Source organism: Carettochelys insculpta, chromosome 18 (assembly GCF_033958435.1).
Source record: "Carettochelys insculpta isolate YL-2023 chromosome 18, ASM3395843v1, whole genome shotgun sequence".
NCBI classification, from domain to species: Eukaryota; Metazoa; Chordata; order Testudines; family Carettochelyidae; genus Carettochelys; species Carettochelys insculpta.
The window spans coordinates 28,638,244-28,654,362 of NC_134154.1; the positions used below are offsets into that span (position 1 = coordinate 28,638,244).

Genomic DNA, 16,119 nt, shown 5'->3' on the forward strand with positions numbered 1-16,119 from the left:
GCAGACGTGTGTCCTGGGCCTTTCTCTCTGCCAGAGTGACACCGGAGATGTGCAGGGCTCCAGACTCCAAAGCATTCGAGAGGCAGGGATTTTGTCGTTTGTTGTTCTTGACACAGACTTTTCACTGAATCTCATCTCATTTCTACCCTCTCGTCTCTCAGATCAGCTCTCCCCAGTTCTGGTTTCTTATGACAGCCAAAAGCAGATCAGACACTGCCAATGTTTGCGTTCTTGGGCTCAGTTCCGTTCTGCCAAACCCAGGCAGTGTTTGAGTCATGTGGTGGTTAGAACAGAGCTGCTCAAGACAGCAGAAGTCTGTCACTGGCTCTGCCATTGACTTTGTTGAGTGACCTGGGGCAAGTCCCGGCACCATTCTATGCCTCAGTTTCCTCATCTGTGAAATAGACAATATACTTACCTCACTGGGAGGCTTTATTAATCCCTGTTTGTGCAACCCTTTAAGATCCTTTGGGACAGATGACAGAAAAAGGCAAATTATTACTTATTAATATTGAGCATTTACTACAATAATGTTGCTGAGAAGCATCTTCGAGGTCACATCTCACCATTTCCCCCTCAGCAGCACGTAAGTATCCTCTGCATTGGGTCCTGGTCTGCACTTTTCAAGACCTCACAATATTGGCGGGTTTTGTGTGTAAACAGGGCACAGGTCATTCCCTCCTTTCATTGTCATGGGCCGGGAAGTGTGGGAAAAGACCCAGAGCCGCACTTCTCTACGGGTCTATATAAGGCTGTGTCTATGTTTCTGGCGGAGGAACTGCAATGTATTAAGGTGTTTGTCTGGGAAACTTTAGATACACACAGGAAATCGGCTCTTAAGACAGATTTGGAGGCTCCAGGAACATGGGTTTCCTGGTGAGATTTGGGGCATTTCTTGGATCAATTGTGACCTAAACATTCAGAGAACCTCCTTTCTTGCATTCGTTTGGTATTTGCACTCCTGGGTGGAACGGGGAAGTAGAAATGCCTGTGAAAATGGGAGAGACAACAAGTCACTGAACTTTTCAAGCACTCGAAGAAGGTTCAAGGTTCAGGTGAAGGTTCTGTCTGGCTGCCCCATTCTTTGGGCTTCCCTTCCCACCATCTTCTCCTTGGAACGAGCCTTGTTTGCTCTTCTAGACACCAAAGGTAAAATCCGTGACGTGGGATGTCCAACGGTGCACACGTTATATACCAAATGTGATCCCTTTTTTAATGTAATTTAGTCCTGCTTCTGACACAAGAACTAGAAGTCATCAACTGAAATTGATAGGCAGCTGGTTTAAAACAAACAAAGGGAAGTATGTGGTGGTGCTTAGCCATGCCATGAATGCAGGGGACTAAACTTGATGATCTTTCGAGGTCCTTTCTAGTCCTAGATCCTATGATTTCATTACATAACACACAGTCAACCTGTGGAACTCATTGACAGAGGAGGTTGTGAAGGCTAAGGCTATAACAGGGTTTAAAAAAGAGCTAGATAAATTTGTAGAGGATAGGGCCATCAATGGCTGTGAGCCAGGATGAACAAGGATGGTGGCCCTACCCCCTCTGTTTGCCAGAAGCTGGGAATGGGCGACTGGGGATGGATTCTGTTCACTCCCTCTGGGGCATCTGGCATTGGCCACTGTCAAAAGACAGGACGCTGGCCTAGATGGACCTTTGGTCTGAGCCGGTGTGGACACTCTTACATTCTGATGTAGCTCCCCCACAGCTCGGTTTCTGCACACCAGCGATCAGACTGGCATACTCAGACCCCACTTTAGGTGGAGAACTGGAGTTGTGCTCCTCAGACCTCGGATTTATACTTGCACAGGAGGAGCCTGGGAGAGACTGCATACTCCAAACCCTGCCCACGCCAGTGAGGGCCCTTTGCAAACAGCCTGCAGAATGGAAGCCTTGAACTCTTCTTCCCTAATGTCAAATAAGCCAACATGTGAAAGGGGAACTGCCCTGTCTGCAGTTCATCCCCTTGGATTCGGATGCTGGTTACCAAGGGACGCACCGGCATTTGCTAAAGGAGTGAGATACGGTGCGTGCCAGAACGACAGAGCATCCTTCATCTTGCCCATTTTACTGAGACTGAAAGCTACCAGGGCAGAGGAAGTAATTTTATTGTATGGCTGTACCAGCCCTGCTGCTGCCCAGCCTGACAGGTGCTGACAGGCACACTCCAGCAAACAAACTAGTACTCATTTCATAAGGTATCTATCTTGTGGTTTGATTGAGAGAGTGAAAAAAAAATGCAGCAAGCTGTGGGAACCTTACCCCCCTGGGGTTCTCGGCACTGCACCCTCGGGAATGTCTGCCCCCATACTGCACATAAAACGGGTGGTTGCTGCTCCAGGCCCTGAGGGAATGAATCAAAACAACATAAGGCACTTTTGGAGCCAGCTTTCTCCTTTGAGGGCAAAGGGAGGCTTAGAAATACCCATTGCACACTCGAGGGAAGCTGGTGGAAGAGCAGCTCTCTGAAAGGAGCCCATTTCCTGCCGCTTTTGTGTGATCCCAGAAGGCATCTCCAAACACGCTGTCATGAGAAGGCCTAAGGAGGGTTTTGTGGCAGAACGCTACTCTGACAGGCACAGGGTGAAGGGAGGCGAGCACTGAGAAGCAGCCATGATCCCATATAGGCAAAGCTCTTCCTACAAAAGCCACGGCCTCCCAAGCGCTGGAGTTAAACCGCTTAAGAGACAGGGCAAAGATCCCCTGCCGTGCTTGCTCCAGTCAGGAAAAGAAGTGGGGAACATCAACGTTTAGAAACGAGGCGAAAAGCAGATGTGCCAGCAACGTGGAGGCAAAACAAGGCTTTTAGGAACCAAATTTGAGCATTGTGCAGGTTAGACATTAACATGAATTCACTTAATTTCACGCCCCATGCAAATCTCTGCCAGCTGTCAGTTCTGTAATTGCGGGAGAGTAGGTGTAATAACTGAACAAGGACAGAAATGCAGCAAGCCTCTTTATTAGGAGGTTTATGTTCCGAGACTTTGGCAAGCATCCCTATCCTTTACTGCAGACAACCCATGCCAGCAAGAACCTTTCCAATACAACATCTGCGAACCAAAGCAACACAGAACTCCATATTATTTATTCCTGGCGTTCAAGGGATCCCAGGTTTGCCGTCTTTTCCGCACGGCCCACTGTGCTTACTCTCCCACCTGGCTGAGCGGGACTAAAGGGGGTCACGTTTCCCCAGAACAGAGCATGAGCCGAGTGGCCATGGTGGACCCTCCTGGTTGATGTTCCCAGCACTGCTCCAGACTGCTGCTTCCATCCGTACATACCCTGTCCACTTCCTCTCCCATCCCCACCCCAATCTCTGGCACATGCAATGTGGAGCGATAAACACAGCGGCTCTGCTCCCGAGTGAAACACACAAAGAAGGAACACTGGGCATGCCCACCTCCTGCTTGCCCTACATGGCACCCTGAGAGCTCAGGGCTGGGGCAATCCCAGATCATTGAGGGGGCACACCCCAGCCAGCCCCTTTCACCCGCCTGGTGGCCAGCTGCTTAGTGGGACAGCCTGCAAGGCGAGTCGCCGGAAGCACACTGCCCCTCCTCCTGCAGCCAAGCCCCCAGCCGGAGCAGCGCATGGGGACGCCCTGCCTTACCTTCACCTCCAGGCGCTGGGAGCAACACCCAGAGACTTTGATCTCCCCCCAGCTTTTTCTTTAGCGTCATAGTGTTCTGAGCCCACTTGGGCTGACTTTGATCTGTGTTTGCTTATTTCCTCCCCCTACAACAACAGGGAGAGAGCCAGGACTGAGGAATCTGCTTCTCTCCACAGCACCCCTTCTCATTTCCAGTTCTCACCGTTGCTATGGGAACAAAGGATCCGCCCTTGGAGAGCATCAGTTTTTGTCTTGGTGCGCCAAAAGCCTGTCAGACCCAGGGGGCACCTGTAGATCCCTCCTTCGTGCTGCCAGACCTAACTCAATCATATCAGCTCATCCCTCTCTGTTGCCAGGCCCCTCAGCGGGCCGGAGCGGCTGTGGCCAGGGCCCCAGCGCTCCAGGCTCTGAGTGGAAATGGACAACCACAAGAGTCAGAATTTCCAAGTGTGGAGGGAAAAACCCATTTGAAACTGACACAAGGTTCCCAGAGGGGAAGGAGAAGGACGGTCCCCGGTAAATCAGAGAAACAGACCCCTTTGAAACAAGGAAGGCCCCATTCTCCGGAGGCCATAACTCTCAAACAAATTAATAAAACCCAAGCCACAGCCTCTGATGTTAACCAGAGCCGGGAATAACTCACCCTGAGGAGGAATCAGGGTAGGAGGCAGATTGAATCTGCATTAGAGCTGGCGCCTTCAAAGGAGTGGTAGAAGGAACTCTCTACTCCTGTCACCTGGCGACTGGCCAGCCTGGGATGAATCTCATCGGCCCGATTCAGATCTGATACTGGGCTAAAATCTGGAGCACCTCCCTGAAGCGCCAGAAAGCTCTGCTGCTACAGTAAAATGGGAGCCACACAATAGCGGCATTTGTCCCCCTCCCTCTGGAAGAAACCATCTGTGTAAAGGACCAAATGCCACCCTGCAGGCACTAGAGCCGCCTGCATGGTTCTATCAGTAGGGAAAACTGCCTGTCAAAATCCGCAAAGCCACCGCTTTGTTCTCCTAGGACTCTGCACTGTCGTGACACCTGCAACCCACTGACAGCTGTCACTGCTTCAGCTGAGACTAACGCTTCTTGTGCAAAGAAACTCGTTTTACTCAGCTCTTGTGCTTCTTAGCCACTTGTTCCTTCCTCCCCTCTCTTGTCCTGAGCCGAGGCTGCATGCGCTCTGGGGTGGGGCTCTTTGATTGGTTTGCATAGCACCACGAGAGCCTTTCGCGGCTACTCTAAAACCCCTCGTGTAAATGCCCAGGGTGCACAGCACCCATTTGCTGGTATCCCAGAGGAGACATGCAGGAGATGTGTTCTGCCAAGACAGATGAGTGACAGTCTGCTAATCTCAGTCATCCAGCAGAACCCCAAATCTCTTTCCTCTATATTATGTCAGTCACAGGCAGTCTCTGAGCCATGGTCTTCAGTGGGTCTGATGCTGAATCGCTGTGAATGACCATCAGTGCCCTGCGGTGAAACAGCTTAGTCCTCCTCGCTCAGTCAGACTGCTGCAGTCAGCAATGGGGGAAAAGCTGGTAAGAGTCTGAATCTATCTCGCTACAAGCCTGCTCATCCCAAATGGCGCTGGAGTGGATTAAGTTAACAGGCCCAGTGGGTGTTCAACACTTCACAGGATCAGAGCCCTTCGAGAGGAGACTGGGGAGGCAATTTCTCGGCCTTTATTGACATGCAAATCATCAGCACTAAAGGCTGCTCACAGGACTAATATATTTCCAAATTGCCTGGCATGGAGTCACATTAGTCAAATCTATGTGGCAGTCAGTCCAGAATGTCTAGTTATTATACAGTCAGCAAGTCTGCGCTCGCGTCAAGGGCAACCTGGAGCCAAAAGCTCAGGGAAAGTCACTGGGTTGCTCGTTCTCTTGAGGCCCGTTTGATGCAGGTGGCAAGATGACATCTAGTTTTGTGAGCCACACAGAAGGGACAGCCAATGCCCTAGGGAAATGCTGGGCAAAAGGGAAGCCGCGTACAATGTCTGCAAAACAGCCACTTTCCAACCCTGGGACGCTAGCAGAACTGGGAGCTGCCTGGGCAGAGGGAGTTCATTTTTCACATCCAGACCAGCCTGTGGCTGAGCACAGCACCAGGGCCCTCACGCCAGCACATGTTCCTGCTGCCAGGCAAAGCACTGACATTTCAGTGTGGTTCCCCCCAGCACTTGGACCTGTTTTAAAAGCGTGAGAGCTGCGGAGTTCTGTCTGTGCAGGTTTGGGATCAGATCAGATTTTTCATACCCCTTGGGGGACATCTGCACTGCAGCAGAGACCCAAATCGGTGGGACCCGGGGTTGTGGACTCAGTGATGCGAGCCCTGAACTGAGCCCCCACGCTGCCTTGGAACCTGGCTTTACAGTTGCAAGGCTCCGATCTCCCAGCCAGACTCATGCTTTCACGCTACACTAGGCAGACCTGCCAGGTGGGTCTGCAGCTTGGGCTGGACTGTGCCAGCACTCCAGAATGCCAGAGCTCGGGCCTGACTCCTAGCAGGACTCAAACTCTGACCCACCGCACTATGTGAAGCTTAGAACCCAGGGTCTAAATGCTTGTTGACCTGAGTCCAACTGATTTGTGCCTGGACAGAAGAGGAGCATGGGTTCAAACCTGAGCCAGGTGATTGTGCAGTATAAGCCTCCCTTTTCTAGTTCATTGTCTTTTTGAGCTCTTTCCAAACTGGCAGCAGCCAGCCACCGGCACACACGCCAGGCTGAAAGGAAGTACAAGCAATAGAGAGTATTTCTCCCACCCCAAATGAGATTGCCCCTTCTATTCTTGCAAGCTCTGCTCAACAGGATTTATCCTTAAGCCTGATGTTCTAGAGCAGCTTTATCTCTCGGACGTGTTTGGGACCCACTACAGGAAACAAGCCAGCCTCCTGAGGTTAAAAGTGGAAGCCACGGGTGGTTCTGTACCTGCTTGCTGTGATTACACAGCATGGCTTTTGAAGCCCCCTTTTTGTTCATTTATTCCCAGTGTTAGAAACCCATCTGCTACAGAACCTTGCTTTGGGCTTTTACTAAGAGAGGCAACAAAGACCTCTGCTCCGGGCTCATCCTCCTCAGAGCCACGTATGCCTGGAAGTGTTTTGCTTTTGTGTTTCTATGGCATTCGTACTGACAGCAACACACCTGTACAGTTGTTGCTTTCATTGCGACCCAGGCACGTGCCCCCGCTAGTGGGCGTCTTTGCATTGAACTGGGATTGTCTCCACGTACGGCTAACAGATCTAGCCTCTGCCTTTTATTTTCCTTTGTCCTGTCTTGCATTCCAAGGTGCTTCACGTGTTTCACTGCTTGCTTCCTTTTCTCTGGGAAGTGCCATTTGCACTCGCATGCCAGATATTCACTGTGCGCTTCCCCCCCCCGACCCCAAGAACCTGCCTCTGATCATCAGCTACATACCACTGGTCACTCCTTCGTCTGCCTTCTGTCCGTTCGGAACCACAAGACTTCGCTTTGGAGCGCAGGTCTCTAACTTTGCAGCAAGTGGTATCTAGGGCAGCTGGGTTCTTATGAAAATATGCTTTTCCCAGCAATACTCTGACACGGGTCATAGTATTCAGGACGGTTCTGAATGACTTTGCCTGCCGTCCCTTTCACCCGAGCACTGAGATGTAGCATAATCTGCCCAAGACTCTAGGCCTTGATTTCACCCTTTCCAATACTGAGAAATTTAGTGGTAGGGCAGGGGATCATTTTCTTCAACCTCACGTAATAAAAGTGTGATGCCCGGGACAGCCTGTAAGAGAGTGCTGCTTTAGTTTCTGACATATGCGAGGGTTATGAAGATGAACACATCATGAAATTGATGCTAGTGGCAAATCTATATAAGCTTTTACTTAACACTTCCAACATAACAATTACGACAGCTCTTCAGGGAGATTTCAGATATGCCCATTACAAATACAGTAGGGTCTGAACATGCGCCAGGGCTCCGTGTTAGAACCCTCACGATGTTGATCTGTTGCAAACACGGAGGGTGCCTGGGGAAGTGGAGGCTGCAGGAGGTCCCGCTCAGGACCCTGGGCGACCAACCAGCAGCTCAGCCGCTCGCGAATAACTGAATTCGCAAACAGTAAGTTCGCAGATTGTGAGACTCGACTGTACCATCAATGCAATTTTCAAGCAATTCTAACTGTATCTAAGGCTATTCTAGTGCCTTCCGCTGTTTTTCATGCTGGCTGCATCTAAATGCAGACATAACAGACCAAGTCCAGAAGAAAATGTTCCTTATGTGAAGAAAAAAAGCACTGTAGAATTAAATGCTGCCACCTAATGGCTGCAAATGGCATTTTTCACCTTTGGATAAACAGCTGAAAAGGATTCAGAGGTAGGAATGAAGAAATAAAATGTTCTGCCCTGCAAAACCCTGCTGCTGATTGTAGTAATAACGATCAAGCCTTTATAATTCAGCTAATGGAATATGGTCATCATACATCTAGCCTACGTGTCTGTAATTGTATGACATGCAGCCCTAGAGGGAGCGTAACATTGTAGTCTTCAGGCGGCTATCGTGGCCCTCTGAAACAACAGTTCAAATGTGTCTTAGGCCCTTTACTGCTATTGGTGATCGTACTTTAGCTCAAGTCATGGTGGCCTGTGTTTCTGGAATTTGCTCTGCTACCCCTTGTAAAGCTGAAATAATGACCACGTGCAACATAGCAACAGCTGCATCCTTCAGCTGCCCCTGGATTTGTCATTATATTTGGCATTTATACAGCACTTCATAATCATTCACTAATTAATCCTCACAACGCTCCTGGGGGACAGGTTGTTCATTTCATCCCTGCTTTACATATACGGCAACGGAGTCACAAAGAATCACTTTTCAAAGGCCAGTTATGACATTTATATCAAAGTGAAATATAGAGTCCAAAAATTCCTGGCTGGGGGCATCCTGCTCATCTACCATCCCATCAATTCTAACTGGCTCACCAATGACGGATTTTAAAGATGCTTTTCATTTTAGACTGAATTATAAAAAAAAAAAACAAAAAAAAACAGCATGTACTGAGATGCTGTTGTCTCCTATACCTCAATAATTAATTCCCCAGTTAGGTTTGGGTACAATGGCATTAAAGACAATGAATTAGGTGTTTGTACCACAGCTTCTTTGAAGAAATGTTTTGCTGATTCCTCAAAGGCTGTTTTATTGTTCCGTAACTTGTTCCTCTGCATTTTGTCATAGAGGACACGGAGATGTTCAAAATTAATAGGCTACCTGGTAATTTCCTGCTGGAGGGATTGCCTTGGGCTCAGTTTGATGCTAAGCAGGCTCTTAGCTGAGGTGCTGTCACTCTACCTTTAAGGACGCTGGCCTGACTGAGCTGATCAAGCTGCTTTTGTCAATCCCAATAAGTCAAAAAGCACCTGGAGACCTCCCAGTACCGAGAAGGTGATTACTGCATTTTTGTATTTCTGATCTAAAACGAACCAAAAAGTGGGAAGACCGTCTGAGCAGCCACCCACTGCACAATGGTAACACCAGAGACAGATCTATGCCTCCCTTCCCTCGAATCCTTAGGGTGACAGCAGTGGCCGAGCTCTAGAGCAACAGAAAGCAGCCCAGCATTGAGGTCAATGCGGGCAAAGCTTAACCTCCTGCTAAGAGGAGATTCCTCGTTAGTGATGCTTTTACTTAAACACCCACTATTTGCTTGGTAGCATTCAGGGCACAGAAAGCAGCACTGTCTCTCTCCCCGACTCCCACCCTCGAGCTTACCCCCCAAAGAAAAAACAGTGAGTGCCCCTGGAAAAGGACTCATGCATCGGATGAAGCGGGTCTTTGCCCACAAAAGCTTATGCTCCAAAATATGTTAGGCTAGAAGGTGCCCCAGCACTTCTAGTTGTTCCCTGGAAAAGCTTGTGTCTTGGACCATTACTGGGGAAGACAGTCACATTCCCATCATTTTAGTGGGAAGCAGCAATGCAAGAGCATCTCAGGGGTAAATCAAGCTCTGAGAAGAGATCTGAAAGCAGAGAGGGTGAGCTGCAAGTACAACAGAGACAGGCTGGATTTATGCTTCAGTTACTGGCAGAGAACTCAAACTAGCTTTGTGATGCTGCCACCAAACCCCTGGGTAAGTCACACTCTGTGCCTCAGATCCTGCTCTGTAACCAGAGGAGCAAGTGTTCCCTACCGCCCCAGGTTTGTCATCAAGACAACTGCTTTAATATTTTGCAAAGCACTTGACTGCTACTATGTTGGGGTAGAGGTGCAGGGGGGTGCAATTACTACCGTCAGGAGCAGCGAGGCAACTCAGACAACTAGCAAAGGGTTCCCGCCCCCCCCCCCTCCAATGAGAGCTGTAGCCTGCACCCTGCCAGCAGTCAAAGGCTTTTCTTCTGGTTTGATGAAAGCAACACGGACCATTATTAAAAAAAAAACTTGGGGAGAAAAGAACAGAGGAGACAGGTGAGCACGGCTGAGCCCCACTCCACAGCTCAGCAAAGCCTGAGCAAGGTTTTGGGCTGTTACGCAGCCTTGGGGTTGCAGGGAGGCGAACAGACCTCGCCGAGCACCTCCCAGCTCCCTCCCCCGTGTCGCAGCGCACGCTTCGCCCTGCGCTGGGGCTTCCTTAGCGGCAATGGCTGCACAGGGCACCAGCGCTGCACGGGATCTCTCGATCCCAAGGCCCAGGGCTGGAAGCCCCGCCCCCACTCCGCTCCCACGCCCCTGCCCAGCCCTTAAACCAGCCGCCGGCTCGACCCCGGCTTTTGAAGAAGAGCCGCGCCCGCCCTTCGCCACCGCGCGGCCTTCTCATTGGCTGCTCGCTTTGAGACCGGCGTGGGAGTCCCCCTATCGCTGCGCTCCACGAGCCTCTCCGGCGCCGGAGACGTGGGGCGGGATGGGAAATACCGGCGGAAGAGGGGGCGGGGGGAGACGGACGGGGGCGGAGACCAATGAGAAGAGCAAGCTGAGGCGGAGCAGCCAATGGTGACGAGCGGGAGGCGTCCTGACGAGCCCGGGTGCAGACCGAATAGCGACCGGCGAGTCGGCAGGTGGGAGAAGTCTGGGGACCGGGCGGGGGGATAGAGTCGCTGGAGCTTTGCTGCCCCCCCCCTCCGGTGCTGGGGGGGGGGACGCGCCGAGGGCCGCTCCCCCCGCTGGGAAGAGCCCGGGGCCCCCGCGTGCAGAGCAGGGCCTGGCCCGGCTCCGGAGCTCCCTGCTGCAGCGCTTTCTCCTCCCAGGTCCGGCCCCGGCGGGGGGAGATGCTCCCTGGGCCCCGCCCCGGGCCCGATGACTCTCCTGCCCATGGCCGCGCTGGCGGAGCCGGAGCTGAAATGGATGAGCCTGTGGCCGCGCGTCCGGTGGGCGGCGGTGCTCGTGGTGCTGGCGGGCTCGCTGCTGGCGCTCTTGCTGCCGCTGGCTGCGGTCGAGGAGCAGTGCCAGGCGGTGCTCAAGGGGCTCTCCGCCCTGAGAAACAAGCTGGGAGCGCGTTACGTCGGGATCGCCAGGTACACGGGGCAGGCGACTGGACTCAGCGTTGCTTCCGGTGGACTGGAGCTGCTGGTGCTGAAACCCAAAGCTTCTCCCGGTGAGAAAGGGGCTGCCGGTGCTTGGGAGGCGAGGGAAGTGCCTGGTCGGTAGGGTTTGCTGCCAACACACGTGAGGGTTTAATGCTCTGCTTCTTCAGCGCATCCTTCCCGAAGGGCCTCCGAGCGCTCCGTAAAGATAAATGAACCCTTGCAAGTTAGAGGAGTTGTTCCTATTTTACTGAACGGTTAAACTAAGGTCACACAAGGCCACAGCCAAACCAAAAATAGAAGCAAAGAGTCCTGCTGCCGAGTCCCTGGCTGGGCTAGCACGCCTTGACTTGCACCATGAAAGGAGTGCGTGTTGGTACTTTACTGGGACTGTTTGTTCTTTCAGAGGCTCTTTCCACTTCTGTTCCCAGTCAAGCTTCAATAGGGTAACTTCAGGATTTTGCACATGGTATATTGGACTGATAGAGTGCAGCTTGAATTTTTGGAACGCTTTTTCCAAAATTGTGGAACTTGCGCTAACTTCTTTCTTGGATGCACTGTTGTCTTTTTTTCGTGCTGGATTTGGCTCAGTGGTTTTTTAAAGTATTCAGAGCAACCAGTGCACTTCTAGTACTATATTCTTGGCTACTTCAGAGCCATTGCAATATGCTAGGAAGGTAGTAGTAGTAGTAGTAGTAGTACTAGGAAGATATTAAATACTTCATAATTGAAAAACAGTGGAACTGCTGCTCCAGGCTGACCCCATTAGATACCTTGCATAATCAGCTACATGCATTGTCTCCAGTATCAGTTGTCAGCCATTTCTGAAACTTGGATTCTAGGCAAGGTGGACCAGTTATCTGATTACAATAGCAACACCTGTGCTAGCTGTGGCTTGAGCAGGAGACCTTCTCCAGCAGCATGCTTTGTAGGCAGGGCAGGGCAGGTCCTGTCCTGTCCTGTCCTGCTCTTTCATACCTTTCCCTTCAGGGTAAGGTCAGGTGTATCCTTGGAAGGCTTTGCTGGTACTGCTGCAGCCATATGTTTTGTGTGACTGAAGTTTATAAAAGCAAAAGTATTTCTGCCAGTATAACTTGCTCTAGCACGCTCAGCCCCATGAGGGGAAAAAAGCTATTCCTGCTCTAGTGCAGTTTTGACTGAATCAACAGGAGAGGCTTAGCTGGTACAGCTGTCTTGGTTACAAATCAAGCCCTGACCAGTACAGCTGTGTCCAGCAAAAGTTTGTAGGGTGATCTGGCCTTAGCTTCTGGTATTTGTAATCCACAAAAAAGGGTAGAATGTAAATTCTTAATATCACTCTTAGCTTCATTTCATTCGATATGTATGAAACAAGTACCCTTAAAAGCATTCCGTAGCGTCTAAGTATTGTTGTTGTGCATTTCAGAAGTCAAATTAGAAGCCAAAGCAGCTTTGAACCAAGCCCTAGAAATGAAGCGGCAGGGGAAGCGTGAGAAAGCCCATAAACTCTTCATGTATGCCCTCAAGATGGATCCAGATTACGTGGATGCTCTGAATGAGTTTGGCATCTTTTCTGAAGAGGAGAAAGACATCATTCAAGCAGACTACTTATACTCCAAAGCACTGACTCTTTCTCCTTGTAATGAAAAGGCTCTGATCAATCGGGACCGAACCCTGCCCCTGGTTGAAGAGATAGACCAGAGGTACTTCAGCATTATCGACAGCAAAGTTAAAAAAGTGATGTCAATCCCCAAGGGCAATTCAGCCCTGCGGCGAGTGATGGAAGAGTCCTACTACCACCACATTTATCACACAGTTGCCATTGAAGGGAACACGCTAACACTCTCTGAAATACGGCACATCATTGAGACCAGATATGCCGTTCCTGGAAAAAGTCTGGTGGAGCAGAACGAAGTCATCGGTATGCATGCAGCCATGAAATACGTAAATACCACCCTCGTATCCAGAATAGGCACTGTGACCATCAGTGACGTTTTGGAGATACACAGGAGAGTGCTGGGTTATGTCGACCCAGTGGAAGCTGGGAGGTTTAGGACTACCCAAGTGTTCGTAGGACATCATATCCCACCCCACCCTCAAGATGTTGAAAAACAGATGCAGGAGTTTGTGCAATGGATCAACTCCGAAGATGCCATGAGCTTACACCCGGTGGAGTTTGCTGCCTTGGTCCATTATAAACTAGTATATATTCACCCATTTGTAGATGGCAATGGAAGGACATCACGCCTGTTAATGAATCTCATACTAATGCAGGCAGGCTATCCACCCATCACAATCCGTAAGGAACAAAGGGCAGAGTATTATCACGTCCTAGAAGCAGCCAATGAAGGTGATGTAAGACCGTTCATACGCTTCATTGCAAAATGTACTGAGACCACTTTAGATATGCTGCTTATTGCCACGACGGAATATTCAGTGGGTTTACCTGAGGCCGATGGCAGCAGTACTAGATACAAGCAAACTATTCCAGTCAAAACATGAACGTTGTGATGAGCCAGTGACAAAAGGAAAGCATGGCGTAACAGAAGCAGCTCCACCAGAGAAGAAAGTCACTTAGCATTTCGCTTATTTAAAGGTTAATAAATTAATATACTCTATCCTTATGACAAGACTGTGAAGTGTTGGTGTTGAATGTGCACTAGGCTCAGCTTGTATTACTGGAAGGGGAAGGAGAGAGAATCCAAAGTGAGGCCAATTTGCAAGTGTCATGCACGCTATAGTAAAAGCAGCTAAATTCTTTTACAGTCTTATGTAGGGTGGCTTCCTCAAGCCACCACCTTGTAATTGCCTTGATGGTGACTCTCCTTTCACTTGTATCACACCACGCAGGCAAGAGTACCTTTCCTAGAAGTCACAAGGAGGGCATTTTGTTTTGCCTTATTTCGCTTCCCCCCTCCCCCCAAAAAACTCGTCTGCCAATGTTGTAGCACTTCAGAAACTCTTTAGCAGGATTATTTTACAGTTGTCCAAGAGCTCAAGGTTGTCTTTCCTCCCTCAACCCACTGCAAATGTACCATATTGCTCTGCTGGTGGCGAATCTAATCTTGTTACGTGTAACACAAAATCCTTGTGCACTCACACTTTGTTTCCTGCTTTTTTTTTTGAGGTTTTATGCAGCAAGGCTTTTGTAGAGGTGGTGTGATGCTGTTCAAGGGATTCAGGAGCAACAACCACCCATCCAAATTTGTCAACTAGACTGCAAGTTGATTTCTTCCCTGGTGCATAAGGCCCCTGGTATTGCCTTCTGCACCTTAGTAATTCTTAAGTAACCTTTCTAATTCTGCCAGCAGACCTTGTCATGCACTAGAAAGTGCCTCTTCCCATGGACACTCCAGTTATGTTTGAAAATAGGTAGCCTCTGCAAAACCAGGGGAAGTAATGTTCCTATATATGACAGGATTCAAGATCCATTCCCACCATTTCTACATCCCAGTTAGTGCATTTTCATCTTCAAATGGTACCAGAGGCCTTGACTGATGGCTAATAATTTCTAGACTTCCTGCCTGCTAATGTGGGTGAGCTGTCAATATCATCTCCACAGTATGGTGAGTGCCTCTTTCTGATGCTATAATTTTGCAAGTACTCAATCACATCAGTTTCCTGCACTTAGGCTCCAGTAACTTTTAGTACTAGAGTGCAGTTACTGTTTTTCATTTCTGCCAACTTAAGCATTTACAGAATGTCATTATATGGCTATGCTCTCATTCCTGCTCTTGTTTGGATAGTTATTTGAAGTGTATTGTGAAAGTAGCTTCTCAGTCTTCACACCTGCCAGTTACATTTCCAGTTTGCCCGTGTTTTGTCCTTTGACGTAACAGCCCCAAAGCATCCTGGGTGGACTAGCTGCAGTGGGAGCCTGAGTCTGAGAATGCAATGTGATCTTTCCACAGCTCACTAACTGGGTATGTGATACCTATCCAACACAAGTAGCAGCTTGTAATTGTTGTCCTGCACAGTTGTTTACTACACAGAATAATTTCTCCCACCCTCAGCCAAGTATTTCTCACTTAGAGGCCTGGCATAAAACCAGGAGACCAATGAAGTATCAAGAGTCAGTGTTGCCTGTTAGTACGTGCTGGCCCACGTTCATGTCATGTGCCACAACTCAATGAACTAAACTTGAGTGAGTGGGACACACAACGGGACTCTCTTGAAAAGCACGCCTATTTTTATGTGTCGCTGGATTCTGCACTTTAGCTATTTGTGAAAAATGTTATTTTAGTAACAGATTAATAAAATATTTTACTATGTAAATCTTTGTTTTGGACAATATCACAGCTATCTTGGATGTCATTACCAGTTGGTACTTTTTTCCCACTCAGGCAGATGCAGATTCCTGGCCAGGCCCTGGCTCTTTTGATTTAATTAAAAAAAAAAAAACACACACACATTAAGTGTAGCTACAATTTACTGCAATTGAACAAATATTTGTCATTTGCTTCTAGGCTGAGATTACACAATAAAAAATGTATTTTTCCAGTCAGAGTTACATGGATGTTTTGCTTCTAGATCAGTGTTTAACCTTTTGGATACCAGGAACTGGCTTGCTGCCTTCTTAAGCCAGGGAAAGCTGGACTGGTGTTGGTACACAAGTCAGCTGTTGAAGAAAAACTTCTAAAGCACAGAACAGAACTCATGGGGGGATGGGGAAAACATGTACTTTGCCTTCCATTTCATGACTGTCACCCCACAAGTTCTGATTGAGAGTATCTGTTGCAGTTGGTTCCAGGCTATTGAGGTGAACCGTTTGTTTCAAATTTAAGGAAAAAAAATCTGCACACCTAAAGAAGTACTGAAAATATTGTTTACCTCAGCACCTTCTCTTCATGCTTGTGTATGTTCTGACATCTGAAAGTCTACTTTCAGTTGGACAATAGTATTAGCCATTTTCTCTTACATGCAGTGTAATGTATTGTGTTCCTGTAACTCAGTTTCAATAAAGCATTTCACCATATTGATCAATGAAGTGGAGTAGGAAGACTACAACAGACAAAAGATCTCGTGATTAAAGCTGGGTATCAGT

General features: G+C 49.0%; 1 protein-coding gene across 1 annotated transcript; it reads left to right on the forward strand.

The window, feature by feature from the left end:
• Window positions 1-10,630: 10,630 nt before the first annotated feature.
• FICD (FIC domain protein adenylyltransferase) lies at window positions 10,631-15,573 on the forward strand. Its single transcript, XM_075012308.1, has 2 exons — window positions 10,631-11,167; window positions 12,502-15,573. The coding sequence occupies exons 1-2, from the start codon at window positions 10,870-10,872 to the stop codon at window positions 13,575-13,577; spliced, it is 1,374 nt and encodes a 457-aa protein (XP_074868409.1). The 5' UTR covers window positions 10,631-10,869; the 3' UTR covers window positions 13,578-15,573.
• The last annotated feature ends 546 nt before the right edge of the window (window positions 15,574-16,119 follow it).

Excerpts from the sequence above, each read along its gene's own strand:
- FICD (XM_075012308.1), top strand. The coding sequence starts at position 10,870 with ATGACTCTCCTGCCCATGGCCGCGCTGGCGGAGCCGGAGCTGAAATGG. Across the intron at positions 11,168-12,501 it reads GAAACCCAAAGCTTCTCCCG|AAGTCAAATTAGAAGCCAAA; the intron begins GTGAGAAAGGGG and ends TGTGCATTTCAG.